The sequence below is a fragment of the Arachis duranensis genome, chromosome 4, assembly GCF_000817695.3.
Source record: "Arachis duranensis cultivar V14167 chromosome 4, aradu.V14167.gnm2.J7QH, whole genome shotgun sequence".
Lineage (NCBI taxonomy): Eukaryota > Viridiplantae > Streptophyta > Magnoliopsida > Fabales > Fabaceae > Arachis > Arachis duranensis.
The window spans coordinates 34,017,197-34,039,360 of NC_029775.3; the positions used below are offsets into that span (position 1 = coordinate 34,017,197).

The 22,164-nt window shown below is 36.3% G+C and overlaps 1 protein-coding gene across 1 annotated transcript; it reads left to right on the forward strand.

Moving 5' to 3' along the window:
• The first annotated feature begins 12,097 nt into the window (after nt 1-12,097).
• Nucleotides 12,098-14,018, forward strand: LOC127746622 (zinc finger BED domain-containing protein RICESLEEPER 2-like). The gene is made up of 3 exons (XM_052260505.1): nt 12,098-12,368; nt 12,894-13,811; nt 13,951-14,018. The coding sequence occupies exons 1-3, from the start codon at nt 12,098-12,100 to the stop codon at nt 14,016-14,018; spliced, it is 1,257 nt and encodes a 418-aa protein (XP_052116465.1).
• The last annotated feature ends 8,146 nt before the right edge of the window (nt 14,019-22,164 follow it).

Genomic DNA, 22,164 nt, shown 5'->3' on the forward strand with positions numbered 1-22,164 from the left:
TAATACTTAACTAGGAGAATCAATAACACTATCTGAATTCTGAGTTCCTATAGATGCCAATCATTCTAAACTGCAAAGATTAAAGTGAGATGCCAAAACTGTTCAGAGGCAAAAAGCTAAAAGCCCCGCTCATCTAATTAATACTGATCTTCATAGATGTTTTTGGAATTCATTGCATCTTCTCTTCTTTTTATCTTATTTGATGTTCAGTTGCTTGAGGACAAGCAATAATTTAAGTTTGGTGTTGTGATGAGCGGATAATTTATACGCTTTTGGCATTGTTTTTAGTATGTTTTAGTTAGTTTTTATTATATTTTTATTAGTTTTTAGTTAAAATTCACTTTTCTGGACTTTACTATGAGTTTGTGTGTTTTTCTGTGATTTCAGGTATTTTCTGGCTGAAATTGAGGGACCTGAGCAAAAATCTGATTCAGAGGCTGAAAAGGACTGTAGATGCTGTTGAATTTTCTGGAGCTACAAAAGCTTAATTGGCGCGTTCTCAACTGCATTGGAAAGTAGACATCTTGGGCTTTCCAGCAATGTATAATAGTTCATACTTTGCCTGAGATTTAATGGCCCAAACAGGCGTTCCAAGTCAGCTCAAGAATTCTGGCGTAAAACGCCGGAACTTGCACAAGAATGGGAGTTAAACGCCCAAACTGGCACAAAAGCTGGCATCTAACTCCAAGAAGAGTCTCTACATGAAAATCTTCAATGCTCAGCCCAAGCACACACCAAGTGGGCCCGAAAGTGAATTTTTATGTCATTTACTCATTTCTGTAAACCCTAGCTACTAGTTCTCTATAAGTAGGATTCTTTGGACGTCTAGTTCTTAGATTATTGGAGGCTGGCCATTCGGCCATGCCTAGACCTTGTTCTTATGTATTTTCAACGGTGGAGTTTCTACACACCATAGATTAAGGTGTGGAGCTCTGCTGTACCTCGAGTATTAATGCAATTACTATTGTTCTTCTATTCAATTCAGCTTATTCTTGTTCTAAGATATCACTTATTCCTCAACTTGATGAATGTGATGATCCGTGATACTCATCATCATTCTCACCTATAAACGTGTGCCTGACAACCACCTCCGTTCTACCTTAGATTGAGTGGATATCTCTTGGATCCCGTAATCAGAATCTTCATGGTATAAGCTAGAATTGATGGCGGCATTCAAGAGAATCCGGAAGGTCTAAACCTTGTCTGTGGTATTCTGAGTAAGATTCAAGGATTGAATGACTGTGATGAGCTTTAAACTCCTGAAGGCTGGGCGTTAGTGACAGACGCAAAAGAATCACTGGATTCTATTCCAACCTGATTGAGAACCGACAGATGATTAGCCGTGCTGTGACAGAGCACATTGAACATTTTCACTTAGAGGATGGGACTGTAGCCATTGACAACAGTGATGCCCAACATACAGCTTGCCATGGAATAGAGTAAGAAGGATTGGATGAAGACAGTAGGAAAGCAGAGAGACGGAAGGGACAAAGCATCTCCATACGCTTATCTGAAATTCATACCAATGAATTACATAAGTATCTCTATCTTTATTTTATGTTTTATTCATCTTTTAATTATCAATCCTCCATAACCATTTGAATCTGCCTGACTGAGATTTACAAGATGACCATAGCTTGCTTTATACCAAAAATCTCCGTGGGATCGACCCTTACTCGCGTAAGGTTTATTACTTGGACGACCCAGTGCACTTGCTGGTTAGTTGTGCGAAGTTGTGATAAAGAGTTGAGATTGCAATTGAGCGTACCATGTTGATGGCACCATTGATGATCACAATTTCGTGCACCAGTGACCAAGAAAAAAAGGATAATATCCATGAAGAAGAGGTCATCCAAAAGCCATCCCACCCCTACCCCAACAAGCAAGTTTACTCAAGCTAACAACAAAAGAAAGCTTGCTGGGAGGCACTCAAAACAGGGGGACTTTAATTTTCTCTTCCTTCCTCTTGAGGTCATTCCTCTTAACAAACTAGAAGAAGAGGAAGAAAGTTGAGAACAACATGTCAATCTAATGACATTAAAAGAGCACTTGTTGGGAGGCAACCCAACCATAGGTAACATTTTCTTTCTTTGCTTAGTTTACTTTCAATAATTTGGCATATGATTACTTCTAGGTTTGGTGTTGCCATGCAACATTTTGATTTTCATTCTTCACTGGGTACTTGCATCATTCTAAAATAAAGGTGTCACACTAAGTTTGGTGTTGCCACTTATTTTTCATGCAAAGTACCATGCATACACCACTTATTAATGCAATCACATTGTCTCTATTTTTACTTCTTGTGCCCTTATTATATCCTTATCTTTATTTGCTTGAGCACATGCATTACTCACATTCCATTATTTAAGACATTCATGAACCATCATAGACCCCATCACCACTGTTTTATTTGTTGCTTGAGGACAAGCAATCATTCTAAGTTTGGTGTGGGAAGGGGAAGAATAGGAGGAAAGTGACAACAACAATGAAGATGAACTACAAGGTGGTAAAGTTTCTTTTCCTCTTATTTGTTTTCAGCACTTTAAATTGCATGATTGTCTCTTATTTTCCTTGTATGAATGTGTGTTGTGAATAAGCATAGCTTGATTGCTAAATTGTAACATGTGCTATGACATTATGACTACCATCTTGAGTTTTGTGAGTTCAAAGTAACTAAGAATCATGATCATAAACAAACAAGGTAATTAAAGAAGAATCTAGCATGAGCATATAAGTATTAGAAGGCTAGCATGACTATTGTTGCTCAATTGCATTTGAATTTTATTTAATTGAAGTTTTCATCTAGGACATTTTATGAAATTTTTGAAATCATGAAAACCTTAAAGAAGCAAAATGCAATTGAGGTAAGAAAAAAAGAAAAGGGAAAGAATGAGAAAGCTGAAGGCTCTGAGTACCAATGACAATTTATTTGTTAAGTACTTGTGGTATTTATGTATCAAGCAAACAGCTTGAAAACAAAACACTTAGAGCCAAGGCTAGGCTCAAGTGCAAAAGTACTCCTTCAAAGCTCAAGGCTCTGAGCATCAATGATTAGAGAGTAAAGAAAAGAAACAAATGAGCTTAAAGAGTCCTCTAATTAAATGCTTGTGGTGCTTATGTATCAAGTGGTAATACTTGAAAACAAAGCATTTAGAGTCGTAGCTTTCAACACATGGTGCAAAGCACCCAAAAAGTTAAGCTAAAAGAAGAATGAAAAGCTTGTTTCAAGGAAGGAACATAAGGAAAAATATTTCATAAAATGAGCTAGATAGAAGCATCAATCATTTGAATTGCTTTTGTGATTGTAGCATGCCTAAGAAACTAGCCAACCATGAACATAAATATTGCTATTCTTCTCACCTTGGTTTGTCAAACTTTATTGCATGATTCTTTATTTACTTGAGAACAAGCAAAGTTTAAGTTTGGTGTTATGATGACTGCGCATCATGTACCCTTTTTCTTATCTAAAAGGGCCATAAAAAGAGCATGATCTCATCGAATCAATGAAATTTCATGAACCAAATGATATATATTATGATAAATTGCTTTGAAATGGATTTGTGCTGAATTTTAGGTGAAAAGAGCAATAAAAGGGGAAGGAAATAGCAAATAAAGCTGGGTGTGTGAAGTTGGGCGTGCCACTTGAAGCTCTGGGCGTGGCACGCCAAGTTTGTGAAGCCAAGATCTTAAAGAGGGAATGCCACTTGGTGTCTTGGCCGTGGCACGCCAGGCTTAAATTCAAGAGGAGTAATTTTGATCCCCACTATAGGCGTGGCACGCCGCACTACAAGAAAAATACCCATTCAGCCACACTTTTTTTAAACTACATTTGAAAAGGGTAGCCTATTCTATGAATAGGCTACGCTTTTCTCCGTGTTGCCTTTTTATAAGAGAAAAGAATACACAATTGTGGCATCATTTAAAAAGTGTAGCCTTAGGTATTATAGAAATCACTTATAAAGCGTAGCCGTAGATTGATACCTATAGATTCACTTTTCGTATCAAAGAGAACGCTTTTAGAGGGTAGCCTATTTATTAAGTTTTGGGTGCGTTTTAAAAGTGATGCCTAATGTATCTAGAACTATAAACTTAACACTTGTGAATTTTTTCCCTCTTAACTTTTTCTTGGCGTAATAAGGATGCACACTCAGCTCACACTTAGTGAAAATTTTCCCTCCAAGAGAAGAAAATCATTTCACCTTTCATAAAGAAAACCCTCAGCTCACACTCAGCTCATGGATCATCACCCTTTTACCTTTTCAAGAAGAAAACCCTCTTGAAACACTCAGCTCGTCATTACCCTTAGCTCGTCGTCACCACTCACCGCGCGAAGAAAACCCTTTCAGAAAACCCTCCTGCATCGCGCGAATCGAAAGCCCTCACCATCGCGAAGATCGCACCCCAGTCACCATTGACCCCCACTCACCACTCACCACCCCACACCACTCACCACTAACCACTGACCGTCGCTCCAAGTCGCCTTCTTGCACTAATCGTAGCGCGCCACCCATACTGTTTATCTACTACTATACTCATTGTTCCCACACCTTTGTAGTCTCTGCTCTCACCATCACTGGTCACCATCGTCATATCTGCGCTCACTGTCGCCACTCAACCTAGTTGTCTCTGCTCTCTCCATTGCATCTCACCCTTGTTGTCTCTGTGCCGACCATCGCCACGCGCTTAGCATCATCGTTCTCTCTGTGCTCACCATCGTCGAGAAGGTATGTATTGATTTTCATTTGGTTCTGAAATTAGAGGTTTAGGGTTCCAATTTAGGGTTTTTAATTTGGGTGTTTGGTACACTAATTGCCTGTTATCAGTGAAATTTGAAGTTTGGTTTAGTTCAAGTGATTCAGTTGTTGTTTACTGAAATATGAATTGAGTAGAGGTTGCTTGTTGTTCTAAACCATATTTGTTTGGGTAATAGAAAAATGAAATGCAGTCACTGCCATCACATGGAACTAATTGGTTATGATTCTTTATTGCTTCCTTAATTGCCTCTAGTAAGACAAGAAAATCAAGATTTCTTAATATATTTCTGTCACGAATAATTCTACAAATCAAGTTTGCTTCTGTATAGAAAAAACCATTGAATAGTTCTTATGCATAGAAATTAAAACGATTAGATGATTCTGTCACCTCACTCAAGTGATGATGGAAATTGTAAATTAAATAAGAAGTGAGATGCTCTGAAAAATAGGACGATCGAGGAGATTTGTCATGTACACTATTGGAAGAGACCTGGTAGGTAAGAAAAATATAAAATAAAAAAAAAGATCAAAAGAATATCATTGAGAAGAGAAACACAAAAGTAGTATATGGTTCTTTAATTAGAGGTCACAAGAGAGCAAAGTATATGGTTCTACTTGTATATGCATAGAGAAAAAGAAGGAAGCTATATATATAGCCTTAATTATTACATGTTTGGCAAATGACATAGTATAGCAAATTAATTAACTTTAATTTGGATTTTTTATATATGGAGGGACCAAATCCAGTTTCAAGTGCACAAGGAAGCACGTCAAGAATCCAGGTTTGTTCTTATCTTCAGTTGCTAGCTCAGTTCATTAGGCATCTTTTGCATTCCAACAGAGATCAGCAGGTCATACTTTTTTTCTTGATTAATTTTTTCCTTTGATTTTTCATTCATTTTTTTCTTCTCTTCTTAATTTCCATTTCTATTGATGTTCTTATTTGTTACAACAATTTTTTGCTATTCAATTTATTGCAATTTTTTCTGAAAATTAAAAGAACTTTTGTTATTTGTTCTTATCATAATGACAGATATCAAATTCTGATTATATTGACACTTTGTTGGTTTACACCTCATATATATTCAACACTTCCACAAAACTCTGCATTTTATCTTAGAATATTATAAAATTTTGTTCGAGAGGTTGGTTTAGGTGGAAATTATCTATGTCAAGTTTATCTTTAACTTGGATATTCCTTGGTCATTCAGATTTCTTTAAGGACTTGAAACAAATTCAACAACTGTGAAAAAATTAGACAAGTGATTGACAACCAAACTGAAGTTACTGTATAACTCATTAATTATACAAAGACCGGTAAGCAAGTCTAATGTTTCTGCACAGAAAACCACTTTAATAGGCAAAGTTAATATAAAATGATAGGAAATGTTAGCATTTTTTCCCTTATTAGCACTATTTAGTTCATTAAAAGAAAAAAAAATACTAAGAAGTATTGCCTATAAAATTTCCTAATGTCAATTGTCTTCCCTCAATCAATTGCTCCTTGTTCCAGATCAAAGTGCTGTAAATGAAGGAGGAGGAGCTATTTCAGTAGCTCTTGCCCTGAATCAAAATGTTGCCAAGGTAGCTGCAGCTATTACTTTCACTGTTCACAAAAAAATATATTAGCATTATATTTTTCAATCCCATAACTGTATGTTGAATTGGTGCTTGCATAATTTGATTCATGCAGTTCACTAGCATTAATGGGACTCACAGGAACCTTGACCCCAAGAATAGGAGTTCTAAAAAATCTTACCGCTCTGTAAGTATTCATAGTATGACACATTCATTCAATCTTGGTCAAGCTATATTTTCGTATGATTGGGTAGTTAGGTGATAAAAGTGGTTTGTTAGTCAAGCTGGATTTTTTTAGTGTAATCATTGATGTGTATATGCTTTTATCATGTAGTTCTTTTCAAGGGAATGCCATCACAAGAAACATACCAAAAGAATTAGAAAATCTGACAAACTTGGGCAGGTTGGATTTGGAAAATTACAGATTAACTGGTCAAATACCATCTTCCCTTGGCAATTTGAATAAGCTCCAATTCTTGTAAGTATGACAATCTCTAACTACTAGGTTTTACTTTGCATAGATATAACGAGTCTTAGCATATTACTATGCTTTGCTTAACCATTTTTTCCTGCCTGAAAACCAGGACACTAAGTCAAAACAATCTCAATGGCACTATACCAGAGTCACTTGGCAATCTCCGAAGCTTGATCAATGTGTATGTGAAATAATTCTTTATACAATTTTGAGGTTACTACTAAGTATATATTGTTATTTTATTAGCTGACTGGTTGTTCAAACTTCTGTTTGGCAGCATGTTGGATTCAAATTATCTTAGTGGTGAAATCTTGAAGCAGTTGTTCAAAGTAACTAAGTACAAGTAAATTCCAGAAAATCAAGTTTAATTCTTGTAGCTTGACTACTTACATAATCTTGTTGCTTACTACTTACTAGTAATAATCTGGTTTATATGCAATTGTGAATTGTGAATTGATGAACAAGCCATGTATTGTTGATGAACATGCATACTATCTATTTATTTCCATCCGCGTCTACTCGTTCTTCTTGCCTCTGCGTATTCTGGTTCCTTTCTCCTTTGAATATGTTGCTGCTTGTGCAATCTGATGATGAGCATTTTTTTAATGCTCGAGTATATGGCTAAATTTATTGTTTTAATCACTAGGTGCTGTGTTAAGGAAGAAACAAATTTTTTTCTACAACCCAGCATGTTTAAGGAGAGTCGCAAGCTTCTGCTGCTGTCTCTGGACGAGAAATCCACAGGCTGATGTTAGGGAGGTCTAGAAGACGATGGAGGCATAGGATGCCAAATGTCGGCAGGTAAATTTGGAGATGAACTACATAGATATGGGGAGTAAACTTCGCTTCTGCAATAGTGTGCCAGATACATTGGCATGGCTTGTTTTGTTGCTAGGCCAAACGATTTTTATTATTTAATTAGCAGAGTATAGCTCTCATCTGTTGACTGATATTTGCATCACTTTACTAGCTTCTTTAAATTTTCAAATTAATTGTTTTAAAAGGCAATGCAATTTCATAGCGCTCACTGCCTCCTTGATTTTTAGGTTTAGTATATCAATGTCATTATTATTTTAGATCACATAGGTTTGGACTGGCTGGCTGTCATTAGATCACAGAAAGTGGTCAACTGAACAAGGTATTTACTGAAATTATTGTTATGATAGAAAAGAATTTCAAATATGTTGGGGGCAATATGCAGAAGAGAGGGTTGTTAGTGGATTAGCAACTTATTTGGAATGTGAAAATATCCTGGTAGCTTTCTCGTAATTTCACCTGAAATTCGAATGAGTTCTATTGCACTTTGCTACTTGTAGGGTGGGACTGTTTTGGCTATGACATTAGATATGGGAATACTTCTTGGGGTAAGCCTTTCAACATCCTTTTTGACTTTTTACAATGACTTGATGTTTTCAAAACTTTTGGAACTAAGTCTGTTTTTTTATTAGATCAATTGTGTTAATAGGAAAAATCAATTAGTATTGTATATTACAGCCTGCTTTTCAACATATTTCTTGTCAAGTTGTTTCTTCGAAAACTTGTTAAGAAAGTTGAGAGCCTGAAAGTAGTTAAGGGGTTTTGGATGCTAATTTTTAGTTTTGTTTGTAACCGGCAAGAATAAATGTGTGGTTTATCTTCTAAATTTGAAAGTTCTTTCTCACTTGAATGTTTGCACAGGTGGAGCAATGCCTCATTCACTTTCCTAATTTTCTACATATATATATTTTCTAATTATTTTTTTATATAATTATGCACGATAATTTTGGAGATGTTAATGAAGATTAAGATGTTTATTATGATGGTTTATTGACAAAGATGGAGTAGTGTTGAAAATTAGAAGATGTATGGTTGATTAATGACTTTTATTAGAAGATACATATATAGGATATAATATTTTAGTTTTTTGTAGTTTATTAGAAGAAAACTCTAAGTGCTCCTAAGTATATTTTCATGAGTATGTTTAATTTAGTGTGAGATGTATGGATATTCAAAATTATGATAATTCCAATACTTTTGGTTTATTATNTATATATATATAGAAAATTTAAAAGAAAAAGAGTGAAGGACCTAAGGCTACACTTATATAGAGTAGCTATGGTACACAATGTGGCTACGCTTTATAGGTGATGCAGTTAGGGGTGGGCAAAAAAAACCAGATCCAAACCATTTTAAAAAAATCCAAACCAAACCATTTAAAAAAAACCAGTTTTAAACCAAAAAAAATCCAAACCAAATTATATTTATTTTATAGTTTGGTTTTTGATCCAATCCATTTAAATGGTTTTAAACCGGATCTAAATCCAGATCCAAATTAAAATCCAGATCTAAAAAAACCCTAATTTTGATTTTTGAGTCTTCTCCTCTTCGACAAATCCCTTTCAACGAAACCAAATCCACTCTCCGACAAATTCACCGTCAACATTTCTTCTTCTCTGCCTCTCGTCGGAGCTCGCCGGTGGTTCGTCGGCCTCTGCCTCTTCGAGTCTTCAGTCTTCACTTTGATCGAGACTCTGTCTCTCTGCCTCGAGTCCTCGACCTCCCATTCGCGACTCTGTCTTCTCTCTTTTTCGGTTCTCTTCTTCTTTCGTTGGTGGCTCACCGGAGCTCATGCTCATCAATTGAGGTAAGCCTCCTCCTTGCCCTTGTTCTGAGTTCTGAGTTTTTTTTTTTTTTTTGAAGGGATATGTATGTGTTGAGTTTTGAACGGATCTGGTTGCATCTTCGATTTTTGTGTGTGCGATGATATCACTTGAGAGTTGAGAGTATTTGGATCATTCGTGTTCAAATAATTAAATGTTCTTTCATAAAAGGACCAGGTTTCTCTCAACATAAATTGACCTAACTTTGAACTATAGCTTAGAAAGAAGGCACGCTCATTCAGTTATTTGAGGATTTTATTTTATTTTATTATCTGTAAGTAATCTTGGGAATATATTGGAGATGATATATATACATGTTCATGCCCCTAAATTTTCAATGAAGAATATTACCTAATCTAGAGGCTGAGTTCGAAACTGATTCAATGAGAATACTTGTACTAGAAGATAGGGATTAGAGATACAAGTGCTTGCTCAACAATGAGAAATCCTTCAACAACAATATTTATGTAGTCAATTGCAATTGTGGAGTCGCTCTAGTCTCAAGGATTAGATTTTGAAGGTCTATCTCTAGCTAGAATGATTCTATGGTATATAACAAGGGAGTTTCTTTGATGAAGTGTAAAGTTGCTGAAGAATGAAGATAATAATTAAATTTTTCAAGAGAGTGTGCATTGCATAGGATGTCTTTATTTTCTTTCTATTTTTTTTAAAATTCTTTTCTCTATTGTAAAACAGCAAGCTTTCACTCTTCATTGAAAAGCACTCTTCCCCATGGCATGAGCCATATAACAAACTAACTAAATCTAATACATGATTTGCAAAGATGCTTAAGCTCTTATAAATATTGCTAATCTCAAACTGACTCTCTAACTAACCTGAATAGGCCTAACACTAGTGGACTTATCATGGGTGTAGGGGAGAATTATCTTATCAGATTCAGTTTTGCTGGCTCTAGATCACATTGCTTCTGAGTTCTGTCATGATATCATTTGATAGAATCTTTGATTATTGATGCATGTATGAATATTATTGGTTGACTGACTTGTTAAATTATAGCCTTCAAATAATTCTTTCGATGGAATTAGGTTTGATTAAACTTTATCATGTTTGAAAAATTTATCTTCCTGCTTTTTTCTTCTTTTTTTTTCTATCTATTCTTCCTCAGTTGTTGTGGACTCACAATTCTAAATATTTCTGCCACAGGTTGCAAACGAGATAGGCACAGAAGTAAAGTATCAAAAGGATTTTTTGGAACAAGTGGTATGTATTTTCCCATATTTAGTTTTGTGTTGTTGGAATTCAACTTTTCTACTATATATCTCATTCTCTTGAAATCTTCAATTTTATGTTTTGAAATGTGAATTGTAAATGTGCTGGAAAACTTCTCTTAATCATTATCCTAAATATTAAATGAAGTAAAAACTAAAAAGTAGATACTTGCAGTGTCTTAAAATCTTAAAAAGGCAATCACTTTCAATTGCCATATAATGATGTTAAAGTTGTTTATAAGTAAGGATAGGGGTAAGGTTTCATATGGTTGTGGGCTCAATATCATGATTAATTTGCAGGGATGAATGATGAATTTGAACAATGCTGCATAAGAGGGATAGTAAGAACACTTCAAATGATGAATTTTTGTGTTCTTCTTTGGCAGGTTTTGTTTACATGTTGTAGATCTTGATCCATCATCTGTTACATCTGGTGGCTGGCTGGAAGATACTTCATTGGTGGAAAAATATACAATATCTGAAGAAGCCTATAATAAGTGGGAAGGTGTGATCCACCTTGCCCACTCCCTTATTCTTCTTCTTTTAACTCTTTTCTAGAATGTAAAGTGTGCATATACAAACAAGTATATGAATTTAATGAAATTTTAGGATTTGTATTATCTTTATTCTTTGTATGACTATAATAGTGGTGTACATTTTGCAAAGAATCTGATTTTACCACACATTTGACATCACATTTCACTTTTTCTTTGATTTTCTCGACAAATTCCACTGTGGTCTCTATTGTTCATTGGTGGTTGAATTTCATTGTATTCTGTGTCTATTTCCTCCTTTTCTATTTTTTGGAAAACCTTTATAGAATGAATTCTTTGCACAGATACTGTTGACGGTATTGCTCCTTAAATCCTTCTTTAAAGATCTTTCTTTTTTGTATTTCTTTGATTTCATCTTTTAATTTTATGAAGCTAGTGCCTATTGCCATGTATTGAGAATTTTTTTAATCAAGTGAAAATAAGCCAAGTTTAGGGGGAACTCTTTACGACCAGAATGCTTCCATTGCAGGAAGATGGATTTTGGATGCTGATTTGGTTGTAAATAAAGTGGTATGATATGCAAGGATGAAGAAATGACATTAATCTTTTGAGAAAACTCATGATACTTGATGACAAGTCATCTTAGTACACCTTGCTTTATATGCAGAGCAAGATGACTGAAAATAGTAATATTGAAGCAGCAGGGATGTCCGCTAGCACTCAACCATCTTCTCCACCGTCAGGTGTTCGTAAGAATCGGTCAGCTGTCTGGGATCATTTTGATGTAGAGAATGCTACCGAGAAGAAGGCTAAATGCAAATATTGTGGTAGGTTAATACAATATGGGAACGGAACCAGCTCAATGGGTGGTCATTTGAGAAGATGCAAGTAAAATCCTAATAATGATTCACACAAAAGAAGAAAAACAATGACCACACCGACTATAGATGAGCGTGGTGTTTTAAATTCACCCAGTGCTTCCAAATTTGACCAAGAGGAGGCGCGAAGGGCACTTGTGGAAATGTTTATTGGGGAAGAGCTACCATTTTGCTTTGTTGAAAGCCCGAAATTTCGAAAATTTGTGCATGCCCTACAAGCAAGATTCAAAGTTCCTTCACGGACTACATTAGCACGTGACATTGGAGCTCTTTATGCTGAAGAGAAGATGAAGTTGCAAGATTTTCTTTCGGCAAATTGTGGTAGAGTATGTCTAACCACTGACACTTGGACTTCAATTCAAAATTTTACTTATATGAGTTTGACAGCACACTTTGTTGATTTGGATTGGAAATTACATAAAAAAATACTTAATTTTTGTCAAGTGACAAGTCATTCAGGAGAGGTTATAGGAGCAACAATTGAATCTTGTTTAAATAATTGGAATTTGAATCGGGTCTTTAGTGTGACAGTTGATAATGCCTCGTCTAACGATGTTGCAATTAAATATCTGAAGCAGCGATTGAATTCTTGGAATAGCATTATTTTGAATGGTGAATTTATTCATATGAGGTGTTGTGCACATATTATAAACTTAATTGTAAAAGAGGGGTTGAAAGAGATTGATGAATCAGTCTTGAGGATTCGTAGTGCAGTAAAGTATGTTAGATCTTCTCCATCTAGAGCTAGTAGGTTTCAAAAGTGTGTTGAATTAGAAAAAATCCAATATAAAGGCTTGCCTTGCATGGATGTTGAGACTAGGTAGAACTCTACCTATCAAATGTTAGAGGTAGCTTTGAAGCATCGCAAAGAATTTGAGTTGCTTGCTTTGAAAGATAATACCTATATAGGAGAGATGAATGGAGGAAAAGGGAGAGGTGTTCCTTCTGATTCAGACTGGGAGTATGCTGAGTCCATTGTACCATTTTTGCGAGTGTTCAATGATGCCAGTATACGTGTTTCTGGTACCTTATATGTTACCAGTGATATGTATATGAAGGAAGTATTTGCAATTGGACGATTTATTCGTCATTCTTGTGATTCTGTTGATTTTAGTACTATGTCAATGGCAGAAAGGATGAGGGTTAAGTATGAGAAGTATTGGGGCAATCCTGATTCGGTGAATATGTTGTTATTGATTGCTATCGTACTTAATCCAATGCAAAAGATTGAGTATGTCAATTATTTCTTGGATTACTTCTTTGGAGAAGAAAAAGGAGGCGAATTGAAGTCAAAGTTGTCCAAGTGCATAAAGTTACTTTATCAGCAATACCAAAGTTCTGAGGAAGCAAGTGAAGCTGATACGCAAGATGTTCAAGCCAACAACATTAATATCGATCTTCATGGCATGGGCTTTTTTCTGCAAGCAACTGGTCGCAGAACAAATACAAGATCTGAACTTGATAGATATTTACAAGAAGAATGCGAGCCATACTCCCATAAGTTCGATATACTAAACTGGTGGAAGGTCAACTCAACCCGATTTCCAATTCTTGGAAATATGGCTCGTGAGGTATTGGCTATACCTGTTTCTACGATAGCTTCGGAGTCTGCATTTAGTACTGGAGGAAGAGTCCTCAATCCATACCGCAGTTCCTTAACACCTAGAATGGTAGAAGCCTTAGTCTGCACAGGAGATTGGTTTAAGGAAGATCTTTTCTCTGCTTTAGATGATGATGGTGAAGTTCTTCAACAAGTTGATCAAGGTATAAAATTTGTTTCATATTTCTTCTCATTTTATTTTATTTTTGTTTTTGTTATCTTTCTTTTTTAGAAATTAGGTATTAGTTAGTAATTAAAAGTTGTTGAATATAGACTTGATAATTAATTTGATTCCCTTGGCAGATATATTTTCCTCTAATGATGGTGCTTGTTCTATGGCGGCATCAATTGATAATATTGATGATGACTAGGTATGCTTAATATTCTCATTTGGTTTAATACTTTCATTCAAAGATTTGTTTTAAAATGACAAAGGTATATTTTGTTATTTGTAGATATATTTTCCTCAAAGGTTGTAGTTGTTTGATGATTTTGTTGGCAACTTGGCATCTTTTGATACTTTGTGGTTGTTGTTTTAGAGAGATTTTTTGGTGGTATTCTTTTGATGTCTTGAGAATGATTAAATGTTATATAGATTAGCTATTGTCATTAGATTTATAAAGAACCAAATTCTAGTTGTAATGAACCTATACACTTTAAAATGACTTTAGTATTAATTTTTACTTTTAAAAAAATTATGGTTTGAAAATTAAATTTCTAAAAACTTCTTTTAAAAGTGGATTTTATAAAAAAAAATCGGATTTTAGATTTGGATTTAAAAAAAATCGGATTTTAGATTTGGATTTTAAAAAAACCAGATTTAAAACTGGATTTTAGATTTGGATTTTTTAAAAAAAAACTGGATTTTAGATTTGGATTTAAAAAAAACCGATTTTATATGTAAAACTTGATTTAAAACCGGTTTATAAGTAAAAACCGGATTTAAATTCTAAAATCGGTTTAAAACTGGTTTTTATTTTTTCAAACCTGTTTAAAACCGGTTTCTCTCTTCAATTCAGTTCTGGTTTGGTTTCATGAACCATAAATCTGGTTCTGAAATGGATCCGGTTTGGATTTAAAAAAATCCAAACCATGCCCACCCCTAGATGCAGTAGTGTTGAAAAGCGTAGCCTATTCTAGTAAAAATGGAAGCTGAAAAGTGTAGCCTTTGGTCCTGAACAGCATCACTTGAAAAGCGCACCCTATTCCCAAATGCCAAAAGCGTAGCCCTTGGTGCAGAAAAGCGTAGCCTTTGGGAATAGGCAACGGCCGAATAGGAATCACCCTAAAAAGCGTAGCCGTAGCCCAGAAAGTGTAGTCAAAGGCATCATTTTTTTTACTTTTGGCTACTGATAGGCAAAATTGTGATTTATTCTTTTCATAACTTGAACAATTCATAGCAATGGCTCCAAAGACTTGGTGCACACTACTATGGTTCACTCACATTCTTCACAACTTCGCACAACTAACCAGCAAGTGCACTGGGTCGTGCAAGTAATAAACCTTACGTGAGTAAGGGTCGATCCCACGGAGATTGTTGGTATGAAGCAAGCTATGGTCATCTTGTAAATCTCAGTTAGGCTGATTCAAATGATTATAATGGTTTTTCGAAAATTAATAATAAATAAAGCATAAAATAAAGATAGAGATACTTATGTAAATCATTGGTAGGAATTTCAAATAAGTGTATAGAGATGCTGTGTTCCTTCTGAATCTCTGCTTTCCTACTACTTTCATCCAATCCTTCTTACTCCTTTCCATGGAAAGCTGTATGTAGGGCATCACCGCTGTCAATGGCTACTTCCCATCCTTTCAGTAAAAATGGTCCAAATGCTCTTGTCACAGCACGGCTGATCATCTGTCGGTTCTCGATCATGACGGAATAGAATCCATTGATTCTTTTGCTTCTGTCACTATACCCAACAATCGCGAGTTTGAAGCTCGTCATAGTCATTCAATCCCTGAATCCTACTCGGAATACCACAGACAAGGTTTAGACTTTCCGGATTCTCAAGAATGGCTGCCAATAATTCTAGCTTATACCACGAAGATTCTAGTTAAGGAACCCAAGAGATACACGCTCAATCTAAGGTAGAACGGAAGTGGTTGTCATTCACGCGTTCATAAGGACAGATGATGATGAGTGTCACGTATCATCACATCCATCAGGTTGAAGCGCAATGAATATCTTAGAATAAGAATGAGCTGAATTGAATAGAAAATAGTAGTAATGTCATTAAAACTCGAGGTACAGCAGAGCTCCACACCCTTAATCTATGGTGTGTAGAAACTCCACCATTGAAAATACATAAGTGATGGTCTAGGCATGGCCGAATGGCCAGCCCCCCTAAAATGGCATATGAAATTGAAAATAAGGGAAAAAGGACCCCTAGTACAATAGTAAAAAGTTCTATTTATACTAAACTAGCTACTAGGGTTTACAGAAATAATTCTAAGTGCAGAAATCCACTTCCGGGGCCCACTTTGGTGTGTGCTTGGGCTGAGCTTGAGCTTTACACGTGCAGAGGCTTTTCTTGGAGTTAAATGCCAAGTTGTAACGTGTTTTTGGCGTTTAACTCTGGTTTGTGACGTGTTTCTGGCGTTTTACTCCAAAATGCAGCATGGGACTGGCGTTGAACGCAAGTTTGAGTCGTCTAAACTCGAACAAAGTATGAAGTATTATATATTTCTGAAAAGCTCTGGATGTCTACTTTCCAACGCCATTGAGATCGCGCCATTTGGAGTTCTGTAGCTCCAGAAAATTCATTTCGAATGCAGGAAGGTCAGAATCCAACAGCATCAGCAGTCCTTTGTCAGCCTCCTATCAGATTTTTGCTCAGGTCCCTCAATTTCAGCTAGAAAATACCTGAAATCATAGAAAAATACACAAACTCATAGTAAAGTCTAGAAATGTGAATTTTGCATAAAAACTAATGAAAACATCCTTAAAAGTAGCTAGATCCTACTAAAAACTACCTAAAAATAATGCCAAAAAGCGTATAAATTATCCGCTCATAACAACACCAAACTTAAATTGTTGCTTGTCCCCAAGCAACTGAAAATCAAATAGGATAAAAAGAAGAGAATATAATATAAATCTCAATACATCAATGAATATTAGTTTTAATCAGATGAGCAGAACTTGTAGCTTTTTTGCTTCTGAACAGTTTTGGCATCTCACTTTATCCTTTGAAGTTTAGAATGATTGGCATCTATAGGAACTCAGAGTTCAGATAGTGTTATTAATTCTTCTAGTTAAGTATGTTGATTCTTGAACACAGCTACTTTTATGAGTCTTGGTCGTGGCCCTAAGCACTTTGTTTTCCAGTATTACCACCGGATACATAAATGCCACAAACACATGACTGGGTGAACCTTTTCAGATTGTGACTCAGCTTTGCTAAAGTCTCCAGTTAGAGGTGTCCAGAGCTCTTAATCACACTCTTTTTGCTTTAGATCACGACTTTAACCACTCAGTCTCAAGCTTTTCACTTAGACCTGCATGCCACAAGTACACGGTTAGGGACAGCTTGATTTAGCCGCTTAGGCCTGGATTTATTTTCTTGGGCCCTCCTATCCATTGATGCTCAAAGCCTTGGATCCTTTTTACCCTTGCCTTTTGGTTTTAAGGGCTATTGGCTTTTTCTGCTTGCTTTTTCTTTTTCTTTTATTTTTTTGCCACTTTTTTTTTCGCAAGCTTCTTCTTTTTCACTGCTTTTTCTTGCTTCAAGAATCAATTTTATGATTTTTCAGATCATCAATAACATTTTTCTTGTTCATCATTCTTTCAAGAGCCAACAATTTTAACATTCCTAAACAACAAGATAAAAAATATGCACTGTTCAAGTATTCATTCAGAAAACAAAAAGTATTGCCACCACATCAATATAATTAAACTAATTTCAAGGATAAATTCGAAACTCATGTACTTCTTGTTCTTTTGTATTTAAAAACATTTTTCATTGAAGAAAGGTGAAGGATTCATGGAATTATTCATAGCCTTAAGACATAGTCACTAAATACTAATGATCATGTAGTAAAGACTCAAAACATAGACAAACATATAGCATAAAATTGAAAAACAGAGAGTAAATAGACAAGGAGACTAAGGAATGAGTCCACCTTAGTATGGGTGGCGTCTTCCTCTTGAAGAACCAATGTTGCTTTTGAGCTCCTCTATGTCTCTTCCTTGCCTTTGTTGCTTCATCCCTAGTGATTTTGGTGCTCCTATCCTTAGTTGCTCCCAATAGTTGTGTGGAGGAAAATGTATCCCTTGAGGCATCTCAGTGATGTCTTGATGAGGGGATTCCTCATGCTCTTATTGAGGTCCATGAGTGGGCTCTCTTGATGTGCAGTCAAATGCTCTATTACTGAGCTATGGACCCTTGAGATGAATCTCTCCATCTCCCATGACTCGGAGGTGGAAGCTTTTGTCTTCCCTTTCCTCTTTCTAGAGGTTTCTCCGGCCTTAGGTGCCATAAATGGTTATGGAAAAACAAAAAAGCTATGCTTTTACCACACCAAACTTAGAATGTTGCTCGTCCTCGAGCAAAAGAAGAAAGAATAGAAGAAGAAGAAGAAAATATGGAGGAGAGGAAGAGAGGTGTGTGTTTTGGCCAAAGGTGGGTTTGGGTGGGAAAGAGATTTTGAAGAGTCGATGGATGTGATTGGTGAAGGGGTAATGGGGAAGAGAGATTGAGGTGATTGTGTGGAAAAGAGAGAAGTAGGGTAGGTGGGGATCCTGTGGGGTCCACAGATCCTGAGGTGTCAAGGATGAATCATCCCTGCACCAATTAAGCGTGTAAAATGCCCTCTGCCTGCAATTCTGTCATTTAACGCCAGACTGAAGCTTGTTTCTGGCGTTAAACACCCAAATGTAGCATGTTTCTGGCATTTAATGCCAGCCTGATGCTTGTTGCTGGCGTTAAACACCAGCTTTTCTCAGGGTGCAATCCTGGCGTTTAAACACCAAACTGCTGCTTGTTTCTGGTGTTCAACACCAGATTCATGCTATGTTCTAGCGTTGAACGCCAGCCAGATGCTCCGCCAGTAAGCTCTTCCTCCAGGGTGTACTTTTTCTTCTGCTATTTTTTATTCTGTTTTTAATTTTTGCAATTGTTTTGTGACTCTACATGATCATGAACATAATAAAACATAAAAGAACAATAGAAAATATAGATAAATAAAAATTGGGTTGCCTCCCAATAAGCGCTTCTTTAATGTCAATTAGCTTGACAGTGAGCTCTCATGGAGCTTTACAGATTATCAGAGTATTGTTAGGACCTCCCAACACCAAACTTAGAGTTTGAATGTGGGGGTTCAACACCAAACTTAGAGTTTGGTTGTGGCCTCCCAACACCAAACTTAGAGTTTGATTGTGGAGGCTTTGTTTGACTCTGTATTGAGAGAAGCTTTTCATGCTTCCTCTCCATGTTTACAAAAGGATAACCTTGAGCTTTAAACACAAGGTAGTTGAAGAACTGAAGATTGTTGGTTTTGAAGTTATAATAAATTCTCATTGCAAGTATAGTTTCTAAGCCATGCAATCAACCTTTCTTACAAAAGTTTTGGTTGTCACAAGTAACAAACCCAATAAAAATAATTAACCGAAGTATTCAAACATCGGGTCGTCTTCTCAAGAAATTGCAGGGAAGTATGATTTATTATTGGTTATGCAAAACATCGGGTCGTCTTCTCAAGAAATTGCAGGAATAAATAAATTAATAACTAATAAAACTCTTGGCAAGGTATGAAACTTGGAAGTCCTATCCTAGTTATCCTTATCAATGGTGATGAGAATTTTTATTTTTGCTACCACTAAGTCAACCTCTAATTATGAAGATCAGTTAAGTGGATAAATTAATTTAACACCTAAAGTCCTAGTCAACTCCTTAAGGAAAGACTAGAGTTATAGGAATCTAAATTAATCAGCAAGAATAACAATTATCAATCACGATGAGTTTGATAACTCAAGAGTTACCAATTAATCAACCAAAGCCAATAGTAAATAATCTAAATTATAAATAAGGAAAAAGCAATCATGAGTCTGAAATATCTCAAATTATATTAATTAAGAAAATCATAACATGAATGGTCATTAAATAAAAGAGAAAAATAACTAAAAAGAACATTGAACCTGATATGAAGAAGATAAAAATATTCCTAAGTTCTTTAAGAGGAGTCCTAATCCTAATCCTAAGAGAGAGGAGAGAACCTCTCTCTCTCTCTAAAAACTACATCTAAATTATGAAAAGTGAAATATGATTTGATCTCCAATCATCTCCTGAGTCTCTGCATGTTCCCTGACTTTAATCTGTGTTTCTGGGCTGAAATCTGGGTCAAAATGCAGCCCGAAACTGTCTCCAGCGTATTCTGTAATTTCTGCAGATCACGCAAGTCACGCATATGCGTCAGTCACGCGTACACGTTATTTAGCGATTTTCCCTCCACGCGTACGCGTCAGGCACGCGCTCGCGTCGTTTGCGCGAACTCCAATCCACGCGTACGCGTCAAGCACGCGTATGCGCCGATTTTGTCCAATTTGCGCGCACGCGTCAGCCATGCGTGCACGTCTTTGTTCGCTGGTTGTCTCTTTTATTTCTTGTGCTCCTTTCCTTTTTGTAAGCTTCCTCTTCATTCTCTAAGCCATTCCTGCCCTATGAAGCCTGAAACACTTAACACACGAATCACGGCATCGAATGGTATAAAGGAAAATTAAAATACACAATAAAAATATCTCTAAAAAGCAAGTTTTCAATCATAGAACTAAACTAGGAAGGAATTGAAAAATCATGCAGATCATATAATAAGTGGGTGAAAAGCTTGATAAAACCACTCAATTAAACACAATATAAACCATAAAATAGTGGTTTATCAATAGTCCACATTCAATTGAAGGACTAGTTCACCTCTGTCAACATCAATCACAGCTCCTGCTGTGGCTAGGAAGGGTCTTCCAAGGATGATGCATTCATCCTCTTCCTTCTCAGTGTCTAGGATTATGAAATCAACAAGGATGTAAAGGCCTTTAACCTTCACTAACACGTCCTCTACCAATCTATAAGCTTGTCTTATTGACTTGTCTGCCATCTTTAATGAGAATATGGCAGCCTGTACCTCAAAAATCCCTAGTTTCTCCATTATAGAGAGTGGCATAAGATTTATACTTGACCCCAGGTCACACAGAGCCTTCTCAAAGGTCATGGTGCCTATGGTACAAGGTATTAAGAATTTACCAGGATCTTGTTTCTTTTGAGGTAGAGTTTGCTGAACCTATGTATCTAGTTCACTAATGAGCAAGGAAGGTTCACCTTCCCAAGTCTCATTACCAAACAACTTGGCATTTAGCTTCATGATAGCTCCTAAATATTGAGCAACTTGCTCTCCAGTTACATCTTCATCCTCTTCAGAGGAAGAATAGTTTTTAGAGCTCATGAATGGCAGAAGGAGGTTTAAAGGAATCTCTATGGTCTCTATATGAGCCTCAGATTCCTTTAGGTCCTCAATAGAAAACTCCTTCTTGTTTAGGAGACGTCCCATGAGGTCTTCCTCATTGGGATTCACGTCCTCCCCTTCCTCTCTAGGTTCGGCCATTTTGATGATATCAATGGCCTTGCACTCTCTTTCTGGATTCTCTTCAGTATTGCTTGGGAGAGTACTAGGAGGAGTTTCAGTGATTTTCTTACTCAGCTGGCCCACTTGTGCCTCCAAATTTCTTATGGATGACCTTGTTTCACTCATGAAACTTAAAGTGGCCTTAGACAGATCAGAGACTATGTTTGCTAAGCTAGAGGAGCTCTGCTCAGAATGCTCTGTCTGTTGCTGAGAAGATGATGGAAAAGGCTTGTTATTGCTAAGCCTGTTTCTTCCACCATTATTAAAGCCTTGTTGGGGCTTTTGTTGATCCTTCCATGAGAAGTTTGGATGATTTTTCCATGAAGAATTATAGGTGTTCCTATAGGGTTCACCCATGTAATTCACCTCTGCCATTGCAGGGTTCTCAGGATCATAAGCTTCTTCTTCAGAAGATGCCTCTTTAGTACTGTTGGATGCATTTTGCCATCCATTCAAACTTTGAGAAATCATGTTGACTTGCTGAGTCAATATTTTGTTCTGAGCCAATATGGCATTTAGAACATCAATTTCAAGAACTCTCTTCCTCTGAGGCGTCCCATTACTCATAGAATTCCTCTCAGAAGTGTACATGAATTGGTTATTTGCAACCATGTCAATGAGTTCTTGAGCTTCTGCAGGTGTTTTCTTTAGGTGAATGGATCCACCTGCAGAATGGTCCAGTGACATCTTAGAGAACTCAGATAGACCATAATAGAATATATCCAAAATGGTTCACTCCGAAAGCATGTCAGAAGGCACACCTTTTGGTCATCTGCTTGTATCTTTCCCAAGCTTCATAGAGGGATTCACCATCTTTTTGTTTGAAGGTCTGAACATCCACTCTAAGCTTGCTTAGCTTTTGAGGAGGAAAGAACTTAGCCAAGAAGGCCGTGACCAGCTTAA